At 43.4% G+C, this 23,784-nt stretch overlaps 2 protein-coding genes across 3 annotated transcripts in view; both read left to right on the top strand.

Moving 5' to 3' along the window:
• The first annotated feature begins 1,314 nt into the window (after positions 1-1,314).
• On the top strand, positions 1,315-7,543 carry srsf5a (serine and arginine rich splicing factor 5a). The gene is made up of 8 exons (XM_080545000.1): positions 1,315-1,374; positions 2,125-2,259; positions 2,410-2,480; positions 2,878-3,030; positions 3,521-3,590; positions 5,072-5,145; positions 5,569-5,676; positions 6,270-7,543. The coding sequence occupies exons 2-8, from the start codon at positions 2,134-2,136 to the stop codon at positions 6,553-6,555; spliced, it is 888 nt and encodes a 295-aa protein (XP_080401126.1). The 5' UTR covers positions 1,315-1,374; positions 2,125-2,133; the 3' UTR covers positions 6,556-7,543.
• Positions 7,544-8,707: 1,164 nt separating this feature from the next.
• The window catches only part of pacs2 (phosphofurin acidic cluster sorting protein 2), a gene marked incomplete at its 5' end in the record, with an annotated part of 55,849 nt that continues 40,772 nt past the window's right edge, over positions 8,708-23,784 (top strand). For both annotated transcript variants that reach the window (XM_080548828.1, XM_080548827.1), the window contains one exon: positions 8,708-8,826. In XM_080548828.1, coding sequence (XP_080404954.1) covers positions 8,708-8,826 — 119 coding nt within the window. The remainder of the gene's footprint in view (positions 8,827-23,784) is intronic.

Genomic DNA, 23,784 nt, shown 5'->3' with positions numbered 1-23,784 from the left:
TGATAACCTGTGGCTGTTACACAGGTGTCTCATTTACCATTGATCACCATGACGACTGGGACAAGGAGTAGAGTATAGTCAAAACTATATTTATTTGTTAATAAATGTATATTTTGAAATTATATTTTATTTGATTGTTATAGGATTATTTTTTTTAATGAAATTATTTTACTTTATCTTGAAATGTAAAGGTCAGTGTTCCATGCTTATCGATGAAATAATTTGTGGCACTTTCTACAGAACAAATCGGTCAGATATACCTTTTTCTATTGTATTATTGTGTCAATTTTAATCTTGATTGGTATGTCATTTTTTCCCCCAACTAAACGACAATATAACAAATGTTAGGAATGGTAATAGAATAAAGAGACAAAGTATATTTGGCCTCTGAGTTTGTTATTGTTTCAAAACCAGTTCATCAATGTAGATTTTTAATAATGGAAAAGCGTTTCTGAAAGTACGGTACGGGTAAACAAATGCGTGCCGTACCGAGCCGTACCGGTCTGGTCAATGGAAAAGCGCCATTACTGAACTTTATACAACAGTTAGTTCCGACCAAGTAATTTGATTGGACAAGAGGCATTCCATGAGTTACGATATACAGTATAACAGCACTGGGACTTTTAACTATATGTATCACTCCGCCGCACAGATGTTCTACTTACTAAATGACCGTTAATTAGACTACATGTTTGTGTTCAGGTTACTAGGCAACAGTACATTTGAAGTTCAGTTGCGGAACTATTTTTTCTTTATTTTTATGATTAAATAAACAAACAAATCATAATCTGTTGTCGCTTACTACTGTTAACTAATAAATTGCGCTGTAGAACTGTTGTATGAAAGCAATATCACACTCGAGGTCGTGCTGTTATAATGAATATCACGGCTGTGATTGTCTTCCTACTCGGCCTGCGGCCTCGTACCTACGACCCAATCACAGCCGTGCTGATATTCACAGACACACTCCCTCTCGTGTGATATTTTGCTTAAGTAAAAACTCCGCCCCTACCTACCCTCAGTGTTGCCAGATGGGCGGTTTTCCAGTCCAATTGGGCTAGTTTAGGTTTCATTGTGCTGGTAAAATTGGGCTTGGGCTGGTGGACAGAATTTCTAAATATGTATTATGATATATCATATGCTATAATATTTGGCTTGTTTTCTTTTTTAAATCAATTTGGGCGGATTTTGAGCACTGATTGGGCTGGTAAACATCAGTCCAATCTGGCAACACTGCCTACCCTTCCCCCCTTCGGAATCATCTCATTTGCACATCTCCTGCAGCGCTGACTCCTCCTAACTCCTCCTCGTTGCCTCTTCGCCATTTTGAAACAGCCAAGCAAGCTAACGGCAGCAAGAAAGACCCTGGAAAAGGTGAGCACAAAGGTTGATCCGTCGTGTTTGATGTCCTTCGTCGGTAGCTAGAAAGTTCGTTTTTTAAAAGTTCATAAAACGGTGGCTATTATGTTTGAGCAGCGACCCCACATGAACGTTATCAGCTAGCTAATTTCCTGCGGGTCGGACTAATCCCTGGTACGTTATCAGCTAGCTACGGGTGCGGGTCGTACTAATCCCTGGTACGAAAACGTTAAATCTCATATTATAGAGACGTGCCTCTGGTATTACAAATGTATAGCTAGTCTGTGTTAGAATAATTTTTTACAAAATATCTTTCAACTCCTTCAAGTTGGTGTTTTGATCATAACGAGTACTGCCTGAAACCAGTATGTAGCTAGTAAATGTTGTTAGCTAACTAGCTACATCGTGCCGCTAGACTGAGTGCTAGCTGGTATGTAATGATTGATAGACATCTTTACTAGCTGTGAAGCCACGTACGCGATGAACGAGAAATATGTTTCGCTAATGCTTTTTCGCACGATGCTTTGTCAAATATTTTGGTTGAGCTAGCTAGCTAGCCAGGGTCCAGGGGTTTCGGGTTGGATATGGTTGGATCTGACTAATCCCTGGACAGAGAACGTTCCATGAATAGACCCCCTTGTAAACATGTAGCCTAATACATTCCGCCTAATCAAACGCCGCAATATGACTTAATAAGAGTATATACCAATGGTTAACCTTTGTCTGAACGTTTTAACGTTGGCTAACATCCCGTTCTGCTTCCAGATAGAAGCCATGAGTGGATGTCGAGTGTTTATCGGTCGCCTGAGTCCACATGCCCGCGAGAGAGACGTGGAGAAGTTCTTCAAAGGCTATGGACGGATTCGAGAAGTCAACTTGAAGAATGGATTCGGCTTTGTGGTAAAGTCATTTCTTAATCTTGAGCAATGCCGAAGACCACAGATCATTAATGGAATCGTTCTTGTTGTTCTTATAATTCAGTGCAATGAGAAATATATTGTATTGATGTTTTGATTGTTAATTATTAACATCCTTATCTTGTCTCATCAGGAGTTTGACGACCACAGAGACGCTGATGACGCAGTATACGAGTTGAATGGCAAAGAGCTCTGTAGTGAAAGGTAAACATTTACTCGCCCCCAAATGACTTTCCCCTTGACTTTCTTTCAGTGACTTAGCATTTTTATAATTTTTTTCTCCCATATCAAAGTTATTTAGTCTCATCCTAGACATGGAGACATGTTATTTGTCAAATGGTGACCTCATAGATTCTCAGAAAAGTAAACTGGCTAGAAACTGTAAATGTGTAGCCTATGTTGCACAGATTTCTTTTTAGCAATTCCTTAATGGGGAAAAATGACATGGATTTTCAACATGAGCCAGAAATAGGTTTATCCCTATTAATGTTGCACATCGCAGGTTTCCTAGCAGATCACAGACAGCGGGTGTGTGTGAAATGTCCCTTTAAATTGTTTTTTGGGGAATCCCCTTAACAAGGATCTCTGTCTGTCTGTATAGGGTGACCATTGAGCATGCTCGCTCCAGAAGAGGACGAGGTGGTGGGCCGTGGATGGGTGGTGGTGGTGGTGGTGGAGGAGGAGGTGGAGGTGGTAGTGGACGTTTCTCACCCCGGTTCAGCAGCTACCGTCAGTCTCGCGGCAGCGGCTCCAGGTACAGTAGAAGAAGAAGGGAACTGACTGTTTCTCAAATCATATTTTTCGAGTTGTGGCAGTTATTCTTTGTATTGACCAATTTATAAGGCCTAAAAAGGCCCAAAATTCCAGTTATTCTGTCTAAAAATGAGGTGCTAGGTCTGAAAAATTAGATCCTGCAAGGAAATCAGTCCGACCACATCTATTTACGCGGAAATGAATCAAGCTGGAACCCAAAAAATGCCAATTCGCTTCCTTTCCTGTCTGTATGGCAGTGAAATCCCTAATTTCATCACCTTGAGGATGACAAAAAGCTATCATATGGTGTCGCGAATAGGTAAAAAATTCTATCCAAAGAGGTCTAAAAAAGGTCTTAAATTTAACTTGTTGAAACTTGTAGGAACCCTGACCAGACAACGCTGAACATTGAACAACAACAATGTTCATGGTTCCCATATGATGATTAGACTTTGTCTGCAGTGTGGTTGATGACCTTTCCCCCCCCACAGGTATGGCCCTCCTGTGCGGACCGAACACAGAATCATTGTGGAGAATCTTTCCTCTCGGATCAGCTGGCAGGTGAGCGATGAACCCCATTTGATTTAACTTGATATACATGTATCCTTTCCATGCTCTGCTTTTTTGTTTGAAGCAACTTCTGATGTTAACAGTGTTAGTTTTTCATTGTTTATTATACATGAATAAGCCATATGCTCCTTATTGGATATTAGAATGGTAAGGTAATCAATCTGTTTTTTTTGTTTTTACATTACCTCCATTAAACTGTGTCTTTCAAATAAGATCTTCTTATGCCAAACCTAGCAATCTAACCAAGAAACATCTTACAACCTTTTTTAACAGCTTATTCTTTATCTGGTTTCCTTTTTAACGGAGTTGCATGCACAGCCTCCAACTGGAGGTGACTAGATGTGCATAGCGCCCTCTCCTGGTTGTTTTCTGAATAGTGTCCCGTTTGGTGCCTCTCCTTCACACGCAGTTGCCGCTGGTCTAAATCTTGGCTGGGCCCCGTAGCGGGTGAAAGTGGTCTAGCGCAGGATAGCCTTAGGAGGTCCATAGCCACAGTCTGGAGGTTCTGGTGGTCTGGCATCCCCGACTGCTGTAACCCCCCCAAATCCACCTTCCCTACACTCTCCCGTCCGTTTGGTTCTTTTTCTGTTGCTGATGGAGCTGTGGGGGGGTGTTGAGTTGGGGCGCACACCCCCTCCCCCTACTTGCTCTCTGGGGGTTCCTTATTGGTGGAGAGGCCGGATTCCGATCCGAGACACGGCTGTGGTCGTTTCTCGAGGGCTTAAGCACTGCATTGGTTCCGATTTGCTATTTGGACAAGTGGCTCTTTGCTAATGTCTTCTGGGTTTGGAACGGTAAGTAGTACATAACTACATGTGATTTGGTTTGTAAGAGGGTTGGGGGATAGGAGATTTTTAATCCTCACAGGACAGACAGGAGAGGGAGTGGGTAGTGTTACTGGATAAAAACCTTTTAGTCTCGAAGGCCCTTATTGAGTTATTGGTTTTGCTAGAGCCCTCTGACCATTAATGGGAACATAAGGTAACATTTAAGATGCATATACATAGAATCATTAGCGTTATGATTATAAATCACAAGATTCCCCCTCTAAAATCACTGATGTAGACAAACGCTGACCTCAGATATATTCAAGCCAATACATTGCGAAAAGATCCCTCTCGCCTCGCCATAGTTTAGATCTTAGTGGTCCACCAACTTGAAATCAATTACAGCTTCAAGGAACCAATTGATGGCATGTGTAGGATTCGTCCTTTGCGATAAGGTAATATTTTACTCGTGAATCCATTTCAGTGGGTCATCAATCGCTTATATGCCCTCCACTGAAATACGAAAAAACAGCACACTATTTTTTGTTTGTTGTGGAAGTCAGTATTAAGGCAACTTTTATTGCAGGGTTGAATGTTGCTGTCATGCATTTGCTCACTTGTTTCTCTCGCTCTAGGTTCACAGAATACTCTCAGGCACATTGTCGTTTTTTCGAGTCACTTAATTCCGCGTATGCTTTGCAACAGGATCTGAAAGACCTGATGAGGAAAGTCGGAGAGGTTACCTTTGTGGATGCCCATAGAACCAACAAGAACGAAGGGTAAGTGTGATCCCCCCATATATTATGGCATTTGTTGTCATTTTCTTTTCTGTTTATTTCTGATATGTGACATGGCCCCCCCCCCTGTTTTTTTGTTTAGTTTAGTTTTGTTTTTCTTTTTGTTTGTTAGTTTGTTTAAGAAAAAAGAAAAAAAGAACATTCTCTGTTATTGTTTATGGACAATGTACTGCATAACAAAGTGCAAAACTAGTTTCTACTATTACATGGGACAATAACCTCCCCCACGGATACTAGTTGTTGTTATGTCCTGTTGTGTACATGTCTCTGTGAAATTCAATAAAAATATTAACCATAAAAAAAGAATGAAGGGTAAGCACTAGCTTCCGTGTTCAAATTCAGTGTATTCAACAACAGTTATGTCGTAACTCTGACCGCTAAATTTGCCACATTAATCCTGCTCAGGGTGGTGGAGTTTGCGTCTCATAGTGACATGAAGAACGCCATCGACAAGCTTGACGGGACAGACTTGAACGGACGCAAGTTGAAGCTGTCTGAGGATCGCAAGAGAGAGTACGTAGATGCCTGTTTCCCTAATGATGTTGTTTTATTTCAAAGTGTTGTTTGGAAGGTGGCGATTGTAGTCCATGAAAATAGCAGTGGTAGTTTCTGCCTCAAACTCAACATTATTTAAGCAGAGGAATCTGATCGTCAGTTTCCAGCTATAGTATGACTAAAATGCAAGTTAATATTGGAGAGATATTAATCAGGGTTCCCGCGCTGGTATTAAAAAGCCTTAAAGTCTAAAATCCAGCAATCCGATTCATAAGGCCTAAAAAGGCCCCACAGTTATTCGGTCTAAAAAATTAGGTGCTAGGTCTTAAAAATGAGATCCTGCAAGGAAATCAGTCCGACCACATCTATTTACGCGGAAATTAATCAATCTGGAACCGAAAAAATGCCAATTCGCTTCCTTTTTTTGTCTGTATGGCAGTGAAATCAATCCCTAATTTCACCACCTCGAGGATGACAAAAAGCTGTCATATGGTGTCACGAATAGGTCTAAAAAATTCTACCCAAAGAGGTCTAAAAAAAGGTGGTCTTAAATGTGACTTGTTGAAATGTGTAGGAACCCTGTATTAATCCAGAACCTTCTCTCCCTCCAGTCGCAGCAGGAGTCGTTCCCGCTCCCGGAGCTACTCACGCTCCCGGAGTCGCTCTCCCCGTTCCCGCTCAAAGTCCCCCAGCCGCAGCCGCAGCCGCAACCGTTCCAGGAGCCCCCGCTCCCGCTCGGCCAGCCGCACCCCAGAGAAGAAGCCCTCCTCAGGGGGCGGGGGCAGGGCCGCACCGCGCTCCCCCTCACGCTCCCCGTCCCGCTCCCGCTCGCCCGCCCCCGCCCAGAAGAAACAACAGTCCCGCTCCCGCTCACCCTCAGCTGAGAGCCAACACTGAGAGAGCGTGTGTGTGTGTGCAGTTCTGCCATAATGTTCTGGACTGACGTTTATAATGAGACCAAGCCTGCTGGCCTTTGTGAGGGCCTGGTCATTTGGAATGAAGAGGAGGGATTGCCTTGGGCATGGCCTCTCCCCAAAGTCTCTCATTTTTAGAATTGAGCATCATCAGTGGTCATGATTCTGCTAGCATTGGCCCAGTAAAAAAATGTTTGGTTCGGGGCTTTTGTTTTATACTTAGATTGGATTTTTTGATTCCCATTTAACATCAAACTTTTTGTCTTTTTGCTATATAAATAATACATCATTTTCCTTTTGAAAACCCTCCATCTTTTAATTAAATGTACAGTGTGACTTAGAGACCCCCTTTGATTGGGTGACATACACACTGAATGTCTACTGTTTCATGCAGGTTTCAATGTCTCTTTCTGTTAACATTTTACGAAACGACATGTATCAATTGAAGAGAACTGTCCAAGTGTTCTGTTATAACATGTCCACCCACCAACGCCTGTTATTGTCTTCAGATCAGCATGTGGTGAATGAGATGTAGGGATTTTTTTTGAAGTTGTGAATATCCCATTAATTAAAAAAAATACATTTCCTTATTAATACTGTGATTTGATTATGCACTTCACAAACGATCTTAATGGGTGCATCAAAGTTTTCTCATTGCAAGTGACAATTTATTTGATCTGTCTTTCTCAAGTCTGCTTGTTGAGTATGATTGACGGTGTCTTGAAAGAAGTGTCATTTTCATTCGATTTTCTGACATGTTAATGTGTGTTAAACAGCGTTGCTGCCGAAAAGGTCTGTATACACCTATAGCTTGAAGATTTGTTGTCGTTCATTGCTTTGTTTCAATTTCACTCTGCATTCTCTTTTGGGATTAAACAGGAGAGCCAGTGGAGTGTCTGGTTGGTGTGGCTGGGGAATGGGTTTAATGTAAATTGTTGACTCAAAAACTGATTTGCTACAAATAAAACTATCCTTGCAAATCCATGGATTCTTCTATTAGGTACTGTAGGTTTTGCTGCTGATTGTTAATTTACAATGACTAGCTGCTGTTTAAACCACACGGTGTCGCTGTCGTCATTGCCTGGCAACGGATCCAGATTCCTGGTAAGAAGCATCGGTACCAATCTGGAGGTGTTGCTCTCGATGCCGTAATTGAAAAGAACAGCGGTATTTCCAAGTGATAAATCTCCAAATTAATTTCCCATGCAGTGGGTGTGTCGGTGCTATGACTATCTCCTCATGTCTGTCACGAACAATATAACGTCGGGGCGACATGCATTTGAAACATAGATGATGCCTAATGTTTTTGCTGCAACATTTGGAGAGGTGCTTCGAGCACCTGTCTAGTAACACGGCTCTCCCAGACCACCTGACCACGCCCAATCAGTTGCTTGGAGACAAGATTGGATGGAACAACCGACAAGATTTGGTGAATAATCACCTCCCGCTGGCAAGATAACTAGCTATTTCACATAACCATAACTCGGTGGTGAGTTTATTATAACGCATAATTTAGTAAACATACATAAATGTAATAATTCTACCACATGTAGGCTACAAAAGAAGAGATTTGGTGAGGCTGCATTCTCATTTTCATGCACCCAGATTGTGTCTTCACTGCCAGTTTTACATTAGGGATGCAACCTCAGCAAAACTAAAAACCCATCTTTTTAGTATTGCCTTTAAATGACTAAATAATTAAATTATGATTATATAATGATTGGAGCACGTTTGCAGGAAAAGCGCTATACAAATAAACAGTTATTATTATTATTATTATTATTATAATACATGTATCAGTACATGTTTCCATGGGAGTACTTACACTTGTTTGCCAGCCTGTGCCCCAGTGCCAGCCCCAGAGCAGAGCAGGCCAGTGACGTACTTCCTGGGGGAGGCGAAGGTGGCACGGTACCGCAGTCACTGGAAGTGGGTCCCGACATGGAGACGCACACGGAGACATGAACACGTCGCCTGGAACTGCACGCTGCGCTCCACGTTGCACACACTTCAACATTCAAGTGAAAGGGTATCATTTGCCTATTCACATTTAGACACAACTCTTTAGCGCACCTAAAAATAATTGATTTCTACCGCCTCGTGTGGACGTAGTCTGGCCAGCCTTAGTACGAACCATGGCGGAGAGAAGTGGCCGGCTGAGCTTCGCCGGGAGCGGGGCGCTCAACAGACCCGTGCCCATGAACCTGTTCGCCACCTGGGAAATAGATGGATCGTCCCCCAGCTGCATCCCGAGGTAAATCTCGTCTGTTGTCCTCCTGTGGATCTGGTGGTCTCGCCTCAATGACACGACCACCCGGACCTCAGTTACTGATACTGTCAGTGGATCGCTGCACGGTGCACCTGCACATGAATGCAGATCAATTGTGCAATATCTGATCATAACGACAGTCTTGATTTATAGGCTAGTCATCGGACTAGGAGACCTAGATAAATAGATATCCAACGTCCGAAATACTCTGACATATTTTTTTTATTGGACTATCATTAGTAGGGACGCACTGTCCAGGACCGAGAGCAGCATCCTTCCCAGGTGTGGATGCTGGTGGGTCAGGCTGCAGTGGGACTAGGGAGTGGAGGAGTGGAGGTCTATCGTATGACTAGGGAGGTCTACTTACAATAATGAACATTACCGATTTCCCGACAAGTCCTCCGCTGCTAGCTAACGTTTTATCCCGAAATTCGAGTTTTTATTGTAGTGTGATGTCATGTGTGATCACCATCATTAGTGATGTAAGATTAAATGTCCCCTTCATACTACAAGTTGGCGAGAACCCTTTAGGGTTTCTTTAGAAAGAACTGACACAAGTGACTGACAAAAGATGTCTTCTAAAGGCTCAATCCTCCATGCCTTCAGTCAAAAGTAGGTCAATTAGAACTGTACAGACAGTATGTGATGCACTTGTACATTATAGATATGGGTACAGTAGAGTAGGGTACTTGGCATCCACCCTTTTTGCCTCAATGCTGAAATCCAGATGAGAGAGAGAGGGGAAAGGAGAAGGACTCTGGGATGAATAGGAAGGTATTCTGCCTTTTTCATCCCCTCTCTCATTTCCCACTACCTCTCTTCTTACAGTTTATTGCAGTATCCTGGGGTCATGTGTAAGTCAGCAGCACTGTTTTAAATATAACTGTATCCCTTGGTTTGTTTGTCATGAAGTTGATATGATCAATATCATGCATTCCAAAGGATCTATAATAAACATACAGGTCGAATGTCATTGGTGTGCTTTACATGACTTCCTTGCAATCGTTAAAAAAACTACTTTCACCGATCAGCATCAATGTCATAATAACCAAGGAAAGATTCTTTGTGACCCTATTATTATTCATAATTCACTGCTGTAATTCAGCCTCATATAATATGATATGAATGCAGAACTCAATCAGACAGATGTTTCTCTCTATGTTATATGTAAAAAAAAATCCAGCTGTGTAAATCAGTTCAGATTTAATGTGTATTTAATTTGATAAAATACAAAATGACTTTTAGGTAGGCTACTTGATTTAGGCTAAGCTTTCGATGAGAAAAAAACGTGACTCAATTGGTTCAGTGTGGATTGAACTGCCAGTCAAGCTCAGTGTTCCTGTAGATCAGTACAGCTCTTTATTGATCAATGTCCCTGACGTTTAGACTTCTGCTCCTCTCCAGTCAACGGTAGCTAAAGCCTATTTAAAGTCCCTTTGAAAGTCCTATTGTTTACCTGTCCAAGCCTATTCAGTGATATCAATGAGATTGTGATAGGCCTATATGAGATTGTTTGTACTTGTGTGTGTTCCAAAATGAATGTTTTCCCGAACCTTAAAATAAATCAGTCAATCTGGGAATGGAGCAATCCCCCTGTTGCCAAAACTTAAAGTGGAGAGGTGAGGTAACCCTGGTTGTGTTTGAGGCAAAACAAGAGCTTTCCTTTCGCTATAGTCTGTCCTTTGAGTTTGGCATAAGGATTTTCACGGCCTTGAGTCTTGCTTGGAGACACTCAGTCACACTCAGTCATTCTATCTGGTTCTGCCCTTTATCTGTCCTTCCTATCAGCCCCTCGTACCTCACCTGCCCTCGTAATCGCTTTGCTGAAGTCTCGAAAGCCCTGAGCCGTTAGGCCCCTGCCTGATAGAAACGCTGCCTCTGCGCTCATCTCACATTTCTGGATTCACCTCAGCACAGGCTGTGCTTCTCTACTACACAGAGGTGCTTATTAATGTGTTACAGCCAGGTGAGGAAAGATTGTTAATCACCAATCTAGGAATCTATGGTGGCTGTGGCCAGGGCAATTATTGCCAGTGGAACCAAAACCCCCAGATGCGTTCATGCACTGGACCTGGTGCCTCTCTGGATCTGAATCTTTCGCCCCTGGTCTTTAAAGTCGTTGACGCTGATCCACGCAACGTTGAATATTGTAAACATTGTGCGTTCTGTTCCATCCTGGGGGGTATTCCATCAACGTGGCTCAAAGGAAAATCTAGGCTTATTTTGATAAGTCTCGTGAGATTGGATCAGAATAAGCCTAGTTTTCTTTTTAAGTTTTGCGAGACTAATAAGCCTGATCGAAATAAGCCTAGATCTTCCTTTAGCGACGTTGATGGAATACCTCCCTGCTCTAGCCTAAGTGTTTGTGTTAGTCTAGTATTTTTGAAGTGGGCATCAACTGTAGCCTGTATCTCTGGATCGGTTGTGGAGAACACACAGGCGTAGAAGTGCTGTTAGTGAGTAGTGAGAGACGGGCCGGTCCCTGAGACAGAGCAGTGTTTGAGTGGGCCCTCGAATGGCAGCTGGACCCAGTAGGCTGTCATATTTGGGCCCGTTGGTGGCAGGAGTCCTGAGATGTCCCTTTGAGTCCCAGTAAAACACTCTCCTCTTTGTCTCCCCCGCCCCACGGCTTAGGATGCTTGCGTTGCGGGAATTTAGAGTAGGACGAACAAGTGGCAATAAATGCCTCGCATTGTTTATGTTTCCCTGTGTTGTATGTTCTCATGTGTGCTTAATGCATAATATGAGGTTTTTTTTGGTTTGCCATTCTGATTTTGTGTGTGTTATTATTGTTACATAAGGGATACATTAGGGATGCATTAGGGATGCAACCTCAGCAAATATGTTCAAGTCAAGACTAAAAACCCATCTTTTTAATATTGCCTTTAAATGACTAAATAATTAAATTAAGATTATAAAAACCCATCCTTTTAATATTGCCTTTAAATTACAAAATAATATAATTAAGATTATATAACGATTAAAGCACTTTGAGCTGCAACGTTTGCAGGAAAAGCGCTATACAAATGAAGTTATTATTATTATTATTATTATTATTATTATTATTATTATTGTTATCACACAGGTTAACACCTCTGCCTTTTAATTCGTTTTTCTTCTTTTAAATGGTTAGTTCAAACTAATGTACTGTCTTATGGATGCCTCGAAAGTAGTCTGATTTAGGTGTGTTATTTTGTACAGAAATCTAACATCTCATCTAATTCGGTTGTTAAGTCGTGACGTGTTTCCGGGTCCAAAGTTGCTGTAATAATAATAATTCATTATATTTGTATAGTGCTTTTCCGTGGCTCAAAGACGCTGATAATATGGGAAAAACAGGAAAGTGCTGTGTCCCTTGTTGTATGAATAGATACGAGTCTAAAAAAACGATTGAACTGTCATTCTACAGCTTTAGTACACTGGTACTCTGGTGCAGGGAATTTCTGGTTTGGACCTGTAAATTGCTAAACGTCACGTTTGACGTCAGACTTAACAACCAAATTGTTTCACACTATAACGCTAGGCTAATTTGAGATTTTTTAGCAAATCAAGTCAAGTAAAATGAAGTGTCCAATAGACTACTTTCTAGTGTAGCCTATATAAGACGAGATGGTGGGCCTTGTTATTTGGGTGAACTGTCCCCTTTAACTGCCACAATCTGCGAGTCATGTCTGCTGTTATAACAGATATCTAACACCCCCACCTTGCTGAGGCAGCAGGTCCTGGAGGACGCCACCCCTCAAGTGCGTTGTGACTCTGCAGGCCGATCAATTCTGCTTCCAGCTGACTTCCCCGTGCTTTACTACACAGCACCACACCTCACCTCACTGACTGATCTCCCTCTCTCATTCTTCTCACATTTTTCATCTGTTCACAATATCTTGTGGAAATACAACACTCCCTGATATTATGTTTTACCCCCTTGTCGTCCTAGTGGTATACGTGTGTTTTAACGTGCATCATTTCCTTTTTTACTTTTGTTGAATCACAGTAGCGTAGCCTCAGTACTTGGGAAGATTCAGTGGTGTAGTCTACGTGATACGCAGGACTACGCCGTATACCCACTAGGAAAGGACAAGGATTTGCGTATACCCACTTAAAAATGCGCGAGGATACGTAACGGCGTTTTGTGACAAAACTTTCACACTTTTATTCATAAAATTCACCCCGTCTGTGTTAGGAAGCACTTACTTCGAACTTTCTGACATGTTTGTTATCGCATAACCAGTCGTTCAGAATGCTCTCAGTATTTCCCCTACAATTGCCTTGGGGTGGGCGGGCCAGACCTCCACACTTCGCTTCGTGCCGCGCTGGAGAATGGTTTTGTTTTGTTTTTGCGTGAGTGTGCGCGTGCGACGCGAGAGAGTTTTTGCAGGGTGAAAGCTCTGCAGAAGAAAGTAAGCAAGTTGAAACGTTAGCAAATATAATTACTGTGTTCTGACAGAGAAAGTTGGTTCAAATTAGTCGTTATTATTGTGACCAGAAAGTGTCTGATTATAGTTTCATGGTGTGAATAATAGTGTCAAAGAACTAGCATGCTCAGAGGTGATTAGATGAGCTAGTCTGCTGCACACATGACAGCTAAAGAGCTAACTGAATGCACTTCATTATTTTACTTAAAGTAGATATACAATCGTTCTTATTCTGCTAGAATTTGGCTTTATGGTAATACCATAATGGTATATTTACAGTACATGGACAGTGGATTGAAGCATTGGAACAAACCCTCACTCATTGGAAATGTCTGTTTTTTGTAGTTGGACATACGATTTTCTTACAGGTGAGAGAGTAAGTAAAGACAGTATCTGACTGCATTGCCCACAGCAACCCAATATTCAATTAGAATGATGTTATGATTTGATATGAATTCAATGTATACCTCTTATTAAATTATAAATACTCTGGTTGTTATATTTGCCTTTTGGTTGACAGCAAAAGAGGGAGAGAGGAGGATAGAGAGGGAGAGAATGAGAGAGAGCAGGATGGTGTCGGCACACCAGAGAGAGAGCAAGAACCAGGTGAGAAAGTGGACATGTAGTCAAGACCACATAAGTAGCCTTGAGAACCGATGGTTCTCGAGCCTAACGGCCCTTAGGGGGCAGGAGCCTATCTCCTGTTTCTGTAGCGTGAGGCAGCTTGATGTACAAGTACAGTCCATGCCACCCCCCCCCAAGGCAGCAAACACCGGTGTAGATGCATACTGTATGCAAAGTGAGTGTGGTGGTGCTTATGGGGTGTCGCTACGGGACAGGTGTCGCTCTGACTGGGAGGGCAAAATCACAGTATACCCACTAGAAAAAACTAGACTACACCACTGGGAAGATTTGACTTTCTATCTGGACTGCACATCCAGGGGCGGCTGTGGCGCAGGAGGTAGAGCCGCCGTCTAATGATCACAACGTTGGCAGATCGGTGGTTCGGACCCTGGCTGGCCACATGTCGAAGTGTCCTTGGGCAAGACACTGAAACCCAAATTGCTCCCAGTGAGCGGGCCAGCGCCTTGCATGGCACTTTGCCGCCATTGGTGTGTGAATGTGTGTGTGAATGGGTGAATGAGAGGCCGTTGTAAAGCGCTTTGGAGCAGCAAAAAAGGTGCTATATACCGGTAAGTGCAGTCCATTTACCATCCAAAGCGCTTTACAATGGCGTCTCATTCACACACACATTCACACACCAATGGCGACAAGCCATTTGAGGTTCAGTGTCTTGCCCAAGGACACCATGACACATGGCCAGCTAGGGATCATACCGTTAAACTACTGACCTTGCGATCGTTAGACGCCGGCTCTACCTCCTGAGCCACAGCCGCCCCCTTCTATCTGTGTTTGGGTTGCCTAGAGTGCCTTACAAGTCCAACTAAAAGTCAAGGCTTAGATGGCAGATGTTGATAGCTGTAGCAGACTCTGTACTACTGATAAAACAGAGACATAAACACACGCAGATTTATGTGCTGTGTCAAGGCTGTGCTAATATAGGTTTGCATAGATCTATATATTTGTATAGTGGTAGTTGGATATAATGCAAATAGTCCATTGTTACTGTAAATAAAGCAAGGAAGCAGATCGTTTGCACTGCGGACTGCACCTCTACCAAAGCAATGTTCACAGAGCTCTCTGTTTCTTTTTCTTAATCCATCTCTTTTGTTTTATTTTGTCTGAGGCGAAGATTTTTTTTTTTTTTGCGGTGCCCTCTTTTGGATGATGTAGGCTACATGAAATCTAGCTAGATTAAACTACTCAGAGTCCAATCGGCACATGGAGCTGTAAAGTCATTGACTGATGGGTTGATTTCTTAGTGATCTTTTTTTTCTGCCTCCTATTGAAATATCAGAGACATCCATGTTCTGTGAATGGTCCACAGCCTGACCCTGTTCCCATCTAAAGACCTTCAGCTCTGTTTAAACAATGGTAAATGGTAAATGAACTGACTTATATAGCGCCTTTATCCAAAGCGCTTTACAACGGCCTCTCATTCACCCATTCACACACACATTCACACACCAATGGCGGCAATAATTTAATTTTAATTTTGCCATTTAGCAGACGCTTTTAATCCAAAGCGACTTACAATTACGAATTACAGGGACATTCCCCCTGGAGTAACTGAGGGCTAAGTACCTTACTCAAGGGCACACTAGTAGTGGTGTGGTTTCAGGCGGGATTTGAACTCACAACCTTCCGATCACAAGTCCAACTCACTATCCACTAGACCACCACTACCCCCGGCAAGCTACCATGCAAGGCGCCGGCCCGCTCACTGGGAGCAATGTGGGGTTCAGTGTCTTGCCCAAGGACACTTGGACATGTGGCCAGCCGGGGCTCAAACCACCGATCTGCCAACCTTGCAATCATTAGACGGCGGCTCTACCTCCTGAGACACAGCCGCCCCCAATGCTTAGGCTATCTTCTCCTGCAGAGCTTAAGAAAGCAATTTACCAGGAGAGGAGATTTTTAAATGTTGGGAAAGCCAAGTTGCTTTAGGTTAATTGCATCACTTGTTGAAGCCTACTGTTACAGAAATTATTCAGAGATTACCTCAGCACCTGAGGATTAGGTAGGGAAACAAGCAATTAAGGATTAGCGGAAGTGCTGTCATTTTCTTCGAGTGAATACTATTAGGAGGATGATAAGACTATGTTTTGTGAGTATGGCATGGATTAGCCTAGTTTGCCATCGCAATGCTGCTTGTTGAACATCAACTTTAGGAGGAGCCCAATACATTAGTAGGCCCTACTCATCATTGTCCTCATGTATTAATAAAATGATTTGATTTGATTTTAAGTAGGAATATATTTTCCTTTTTGGGTGATTGCTTACCAGGGTAGTGAGTGACCTTATTTCCAAACGTGGTTCAAGTTAATGAAAACACTCTGTGATTATGGGCTTGCATTGTGAGGTCTGTTTGTACTTTGGTCTCTGTGATTTGCTCCAGGACCTTTTGGGTAATGTAGAAACTGAGGCAAGCAGTCTTTACTTTGAGAGATTTACAAAGACTTGTGAGCTTGAAGGAGATGAGAGGAGGGTTGATTAATGGCTGATGTTGAGTAGTGTGTAAGTGCATTTCAGGTCACAGATTATTACCAATTTGACCATGATTTGATGATTAGCCTAATCCTCTCCTTGGCCTCTCTTCCTCCTCCTTTCTATCACTCCTTTTCTTCACTGTTTCTCTCACTCTTTCCCAACGCTTGGTTTGCTGTCCAATGAAAGCACTCATGAACTGTAGTTGATTATTTATTCCTCCGTTGTGTCTAAACATTATCATCTGAGAAAATGTCAGTGCAGACATTAACCAGGCTTCTTCATAACAGTGTTTATTGCTTTGAACTTGGCAAACCTGACTGGGCGGACTTCGCCGTGCTGTGCTGTGCTGTGTGAGATTATGTCCACAGTGCATGACTGCCGTTTTTTGCAAGAGCTCATTCCCTGTTGTGTAGGTGTTTTGGTAATGCTGTATGGCCGCTTCTATGGCCGCCTCCGTCTTAGATTCAGTATCCTAGGGATGATTGGAATGTTTGGGTAGTTTGGGTAGTTTCTAGACTGCTAAACAAGTCATTACAACATTTTGTTCCCTGAATTGCATGTAGGTTAATTCCATGTATTGCCTATATTTGTATATGGACATGTATACAGTTGTAGGCGTCTATGAATTATGTTCATTGCAATTGATTTAGATGTTTGCAGACAGTTTATATGGGGGATAAGACAGGAGTAGTAGACTGAATGCTTACTCTAGCATTGCCATCCCCGTTATATTGAATTCAGAGGAGGCAGAGAAATGTAGGTCAGCTTTCTGTAAGAAAACATCTGTTCTGTGACGGGCTTAGAAAGTTTAACATATTGTATTCATTAGCTACACTGCAGTGCCAGGTGGGCAGTTCTGAGAGGATGACTTTAGCCATGTTTCCATCAACCACTCCCAAATGGGCCCTGCCTGGGCAGATGGACTCAAAGTCAACAAACTGGTCAGCAACTAAAACCTCCAATTTCTTCTGGAAGAAGAGTATGGCAAATAAAATAAAAATGAGCACATATGTGTCTCAGCCTGTTTAAAAAAGATCTTTGGTTTACAATAGTTCACAAAAAATATATGCCTAGCCTTAACTGTTTGGCCTACCAGAGCCCACTAAGAGCCAGCTACAGCGGATGGCAACATTGGAAGAATGGTAAATGGTAAATGGACTGCACTTTTATTGCGCCTTTTTTGCTGCTCCAAAGCTGCTCCAAAGCGCCTATCATTCACCCATTCACGCACACATTCACACACCAATGGCGGCAAGCTGCCATGCAAGGCGCCGGCCGGCCCGCTCACTGGGAGCAATTTTGGGGTTCAGTGTCTTGCCCAAGGACACTTCGACATGTGGCCAGCCGGGGCTCGACTCGATCCGCCGATCTGCCAACCTTGTGATCATTAGGCGGCGACTCTACCTCCTGCACCACAGCCGCCCCCAAGAAGAAGATAGGCGAGATGTGAACAAATGGTAGCGACACAACGGATCTGTCCTTTTGCTTAAGTGGGGGAATACATTAGGGAAACAGATAGCCCTGGTTCAACTCTAACTAAGTATGTGGATAAACTTCCCAGAGTGTGGTTTAAAAACAAATCATATCACTCTGCAGTAGGGTGGATGATGCTTTCTGTAAATGTTTGGATTATTCTCATAGTGGAGATCGCATGTCTTAATCAATATTGGTTTTAGTGGACGAGGGATTATTATACTTTACCCTCACAGCTGAGGGGAACTGATCAGGCTCACGCAATTGAAATAACCCCCCGCTGTGGGTTATTTCAAGACTTTTTATTGAATAGGCCTAAGTCTTAAGCAAGAGTAAAGCTGGGCCACATAGCAAAAGCTCCAGTTATTGTGCCTGCCAATGTGCCATGTCCAATCCTACCCAAGTCTGCTGCATTTTTAGACCAGCAAGTTTAATGCTAGCTCTGGTAAATCCTCTCTCCACACTCTGCCCTCCAGCCCTGGTCCCCCCCTGCTGCTACAAAGCCAGTTAAGGCCAGGACAGCTACCCTGTCACGGGCCGCTGAGCCATTTGACATAGGGGAAACATACTGGAGACTGCAAGGTTTCTGTGTTGGATGTGTAGCTCATATATGCCCTTTACGTCTCTGGCCAAGTACTTCCCTCCCCCCCCCCCCCGACTAGCTGGTTCAGTGAGCCCTCCAGTGCACCAGGGACAGAGATGCAAATCTTTTCCTTTCCCTCACTGTCAACTGTTTGAATCTGACAGTTCTGACGTGACCTGGCTGTCAGACGTAAGCTTGCAAATTCAAGTTTTCATATACATTTTACAATATACTGTAGGTAGCCTAACACTTAACATTGAGGATGCCTGGCTATAAGGGATATTGCTTATAATTATAAAATTAGCCTAGGCTATCGGCTGTTGATTATTTGTAAGGAATAGTTTATATATCACAATAAAAACTGCCAATAATTCATCGGTGGTGGTGCTTCTTCTTCTGAATGCTTTATTAATATTAACAAACACTTACAATGTATAATAAACCCTTTATAAAGGCAACCTTTAATCTAATGTGTTACTTAAAGATTTCTTCTGAAGTGTATCATTTCCACTGTCTAGTCAGTGATTGTGTGAATGAGAGTGCAGCCCAGGAGAGAAGAGGTCTGGCGGTCTGGGTGGGGCTGTGTACGGAGGGGCGAGGAAGGCGTGCTGCAGAGCTCTGCGTGAAACTAGTCTCATTTGTATTCCTGCTTCTGCTGTAGACCCCTAAGGGCTGGGAGAGGGCATGAATCACTCTTGTCTTCTTAGTGAATTAGATTCCCTGTGTTCTGTGAAACATTACGATGACTGCGGCGTGGTGGTGTTCATGATCTTGTTTTCGTGCGCGGTGTTTGAGCTAACAGTCGCTAGCCACCGCAGAAATCCATTTTTTCTCCCTTTTTTTGCAAACATTTGAGCGTAACCCCCTAGATATTATATGAATCGTTTTGCAGCGTGCATACGCCTGCCCACCTTGCCCTGTCTCTCTCTCTCTCTCTCTCTCTCTCTCTCTCTCTCTCTCTCTCTCTCTCTCTCTCGCTCTCTCGCTCTCTCGCTCTCTCGCTCTCTCTCTCTCTCTCTCTCTCTCTCTCTCACTCTCTCTCTCTCTCTCACTCTCTCTCACTCTCCCTCTCGCTCTCTCACACACACTCTCTCTCACTCTCTCCCTCTCGCTCTCTCGCTCTGTCTCTCTCTCTCTCGCTCTCGCACACTCTCTCTCTCTCTCTCACTCTCTCTCTCTCACACACAATCTCCCAGATGATATTAGCTCAGTATTCAGGTTTATTGTTTCTAGGTCACAGGCAACGTGGCAAGATGATGAAAATGGAGCTCTAGTTTTTTTCTCACTGTGCTGTATTTTTTATTGATTGTATTTATTATACAGTAGATAAAAAAGTAGCCTAATCTTTGCTGTTTTTAGGAGCTTGTCATTCCTGCCACTCCACTCCCAGCGTTTTTCTATCCCGGCCGGCATCCCTCCTCACTTTCATTACTGACTGACTGGCCTATTTGGCGCTGAGAAGTGGTCCAATTTGATTACAGAGCTTTTGAAAGGCTTGCTGATGGGAACTCAAGTAGCTTGTTACTTGTTCGTGTGTTGGAGAGTGGGCCCTGCAGTACAGTCCACTTCTTAGCATCTTGGCACACAGACAGACAGACGGACGGACACATTTATAGTTAGAAAGATGTGAGTTGCAACATAACTGGACATCTATCTATCTATCTATCCATCTATCCATCTATCCATCTGTCTATCTGTCTGTCTGTCTGTCTATCTATCTATCTATCTATCTATCTACCTACCTACCTACCTACCTACCTACCTACCTACCTACCTGTCTATCTGTCTATCCGTCTATCCGTCTATCCGTCTGTCCGTCTGTCTGTCTATCTATCTATCTATCTATCTACCTACCTACCTATCTATCTGTCTATCTGTCTATCCGTCTGTCCGTCTGTCTGTCTGTCCGTCTGTCTGTCTATCTATCTACCTACCTACCTACCTACCTACCTACCTACCTACCTATCTATCTATCTATCTATCTATCTATCTATCTATCTATCTATCTATCTATCTATCTATCTATCTATCTATCTATCTATCTATCTATCTATCTATCTATCTATCTATCTATCTATCTAAACTAGGGTTAGGGTTAGGTGCTAGGGTGCTACGGTTAAGGTTAGGGGTAGGGTTAGGGATAGGATTAGGGTTAGGGTTACATGTAGGCTACCAAATCGACGTAGCTCCTAACCCCAACCCTAGTTTTCCCACATGTACCGTATTCCCACATAACACCGTAACATACATATCTACATATCTACCTACTTACCTATCTACCTATCTACCTACATATCTACATATCTACATCTCTACATCTATCTATATATCTAGCATATCTTATCTATCCTACCAGGCCCCTCTTGATTTTTTTCTCCTTCTATAACCTGGATAAATAAAGGTTAAATAAAACATCCTATACCACAGAGCTTTGATGCAAGGATGAGCTCCTCTTTTAGGCTTATGTGTTGCTGGGATTTGTTTGATCACATTGAGTTGTTGCAGGTAGGACAGGACAGTGCCATCTGGACAGGTGGGATTAGGTTCTCTGTTGCTAAGGGGAACTGGGCTATCGATCTTGTTTGGTCTTTTCTTTTCTTTTTTTCAGCTGGAATGATATTCAATACTGCAGGTCAAGTTAGATAATAAAGCAGAGACCAATCTATTATTGTTTTCAGTCAATGTAGGCTAGATCTGTCATTTCGTGACGTTAGAATTATAAGGTTCTATCTCCGTTTTTGTCAAAATTTAGTTTTTTACTGATCCATTAGGTGTTTATTAATGCCTGTGTGGTGTTATTTTTAAAATGTTTAAATGTTTTTAGTTAGTAATTAATAAAATACAAAGGTTCCATCTCACAAAACATAATGGAATGTAAAAACTTTGACGCTCAATATCTCTGAACTACCCTAAACGGAGATAGAACCTTATAATTCTGAGCTCACGATCTGTCATTTGAATGAATGAATGAATGGTCTTTATTGTCATTGCTATAGTACAGGTACCAAACAATGAAATTTGGGAGGGGTGGCTCCCCTGGTGCTAGGAAAGAAAAAAAAGAAAAAAAAGAAGAAGGGAAAGGAGCTGGTTTACATAAATAAAGGCTATGTACACTATCCACTATACTATACTGTACAGATAAAACGACTAGGGTTGTCATATTGCACATTCATTTAAAGTGTCGCAGTTTGCAGGCTTGAAATGTACACATTTGTGCCTCAGCACTACACCTGATTTTTTCAATCCAGCAGCTGCCATCAATCCGTCCAGACTGTCCAGGGCCCAGAACCTAGGTCTTTGCTGTGTTCAGGGCCTGGATGGCCCTGGGGTAGAAGCTGAGCTTCAGTCTGTTTGTCCTTGCGGCCATGGTCCTGTACCGCCTTTTCGAGGGCAGCCCTTATTACCTAGGGGCCGATATCTAATATACGTTGAATACTTATAGTACTGTTTAAACAATCAGTACATTTTTGTGGATGGCATCATAGCTAATTTCGGAGACCGTGCCTTCTTACAAGCTGCACCCCGCCTCTGGAACTCTCTCCCTCAACCACTCAGAGACTCACCCTCACTCTCCACTTTTAAATCCCACCTCAAAACCTACCTGTTCTCCCATGCTTACAACCTCCCCTACCCCTAACCATCTCCCCTAACCCTGCCAACCCCTTTCCCCCCCTGGACATGCATACAACCTCCCCTACCCCTAACCATCTCCCCTAACCCTACCACCCCCCCCCCCCCCCCCTCCCCGTTCGTTAACTCTGTCTTCTATGTGCCCATGTTATCTGTTGCTTGTTGTTTCTGTGTTTTCCGTTTCTCCCATATTTGTCAGCGTCTTTGAGCCTCGGAAAAGCGCTCTATAAATATAATTAATTATTATTATTATTATTAATTTACTACAACATCGCATCACATTGTCTGAACAAGTATTGAACTTCCAGGATGAGAGACCCCACATCTGGTCTGTCTCATGAGTACGGTGCAGCGTTGCAGTAAACAGAAGGACCCGGGCCGGCGCAGACATAAGGAAGGGTCTTGAGTCGCGTGCCGCTGGCTTTGTCTCTCAGCTCAGACACACGCTCTGAGGGCACGCTGCAGACACACCCCAGACACCCGCTCCGTCGCCTCTCTCTCTAATGCGCCTCTCTATTAATAAATGATAAGAAGTCAATTATTGAGCTGTCACATTGACGTTAAGAGAGCGCGCAGCCGGGTTAAGTTGTTCATTTTTATTGGAAAGGGCCTCGTGTCTTATCCTCAGGATAATCCCATCAGTTCCTCTTATATAAACACACACACACACACACACACATACACATACACACTCAAATTTGTGCTAACCCGTTACCTAAGGGATTAGTTACGGACCAGGGATATGGAACCACTTTTACTAATCACCTCTCCATTTTTCATTCATTTGATTTGATTTGATTGAGTGTTGTTATTGTTATATTGCTCATGTTGGGCTGACTGAGGTGATCTCTCTGACCCACTTGGGCCCACAGGGCGCGCAGGGCCCGCTGCCCACCAACTATACCGTCGACTGTGGGGCGGCGCGGCTGTGGCGCAGGAGGTAGAGGCTGGTGGAGGTAGAGGCTGATGGAGGTAGAGGCTGATGGAGGTAGAGGCTAGTGGAGGTAGAGGCTGGTGGAGGTAGAGGCTGTGTCTCAGGAGGTAGAAGCTGGTGGAGGTAGAGGCTGGTGGAGGTAGAGGCTGTGGCTGGTGGAGGTAGAGGCTGGTGGAGGTAGAGGTTGTGGCGCAGGAGGTAGAGGCTGGTGGGGGTAGAGGCTGGTGGAGGTAGAGGCTGTGGCGCAGGAGGTAGAGGCTGGTGGAGGTAGAGGCTGGTGGAGGTAGAGGCTGTGTCTCAGGAGGTAGAGGCTGGTGGAGGTAGAGGCTGGGGGAGGTAGAGGCTGTGTCTCAGGAGGTAGAGGCTGGTGGAGGTAGAGGCTGGTGGAGGTAGAGGCTGTGTCTCAGGAGGTAGAGCCGCCGTCTAATGATCGCAAGGTTGGCAGATCGGCGGTTTGAGCCCCGGCTGGCCACATGTCCAAGTGTCCTTGAGCAAGACACTGAACCTCAAATTGCTCCCAGTGAGCGGGCTGGCCGGCGCCTTGCATGGTAGCTTGGTAGCATGGTAGCATTGGTGTGTGAATGTGTGTATGAATGGGTGAATTAGAGGCCGTTGTAAAGCGCTTTGGATAAAGGCACTATATAAGTGCAGTCCATTTACCATTTACCATTTTACCGTCGAAAGCTTAATGATCTACTGACACACATTCATTGAACAAGCGTGTGTGTGCATGATTTATAGGAAGAGGGTAGTAGTATCCCTGCGTATTCCGTGAGTATCCCCTGAATTTAGACGTTGCC

The sequence above is a fragment of the Nansenia antarctica genome (assembly GCF_963989245.1).
Source record: "Nansenia antarctica genome assembly, chromosome: 1".
Taxonomy (NCBI): domain Eukaryota; kingdom Metazoa; phylum Chordata; class Actinopteri; order Argentiniformes; family Microstomatidae; genus Nansenia; species Nansenia antarctica.
This window is presented reverse-complemented; position numbering and strand designations above follow the sequence as displayed.

Excerpts from the sequence above, each read along its gene's own strand:
- srsf5a (XM_080545000.1), top strand. The coding sequence starts at position 2,134 with ATGAGTGGATGTCGAGTGTTTATCGGTCGCCTGAGTCCACATGCCCGC. Across the intron at positions 2,260-2,409 it reads AGAATGGATTCGGCTTTGTG|GAGTTTGACGACCACAGAGA; the intron begins GTAAAGTCATTT and ends TTGTCTCATCAG. Across the intron at positions 5,146-5,568 it reads AGAACCAACAAGAACGAAGG|GGTGGTGGAGTTTGCGTCTC; the intron begins GTAAGTGTGATC and ends AATCCTGCTCAG.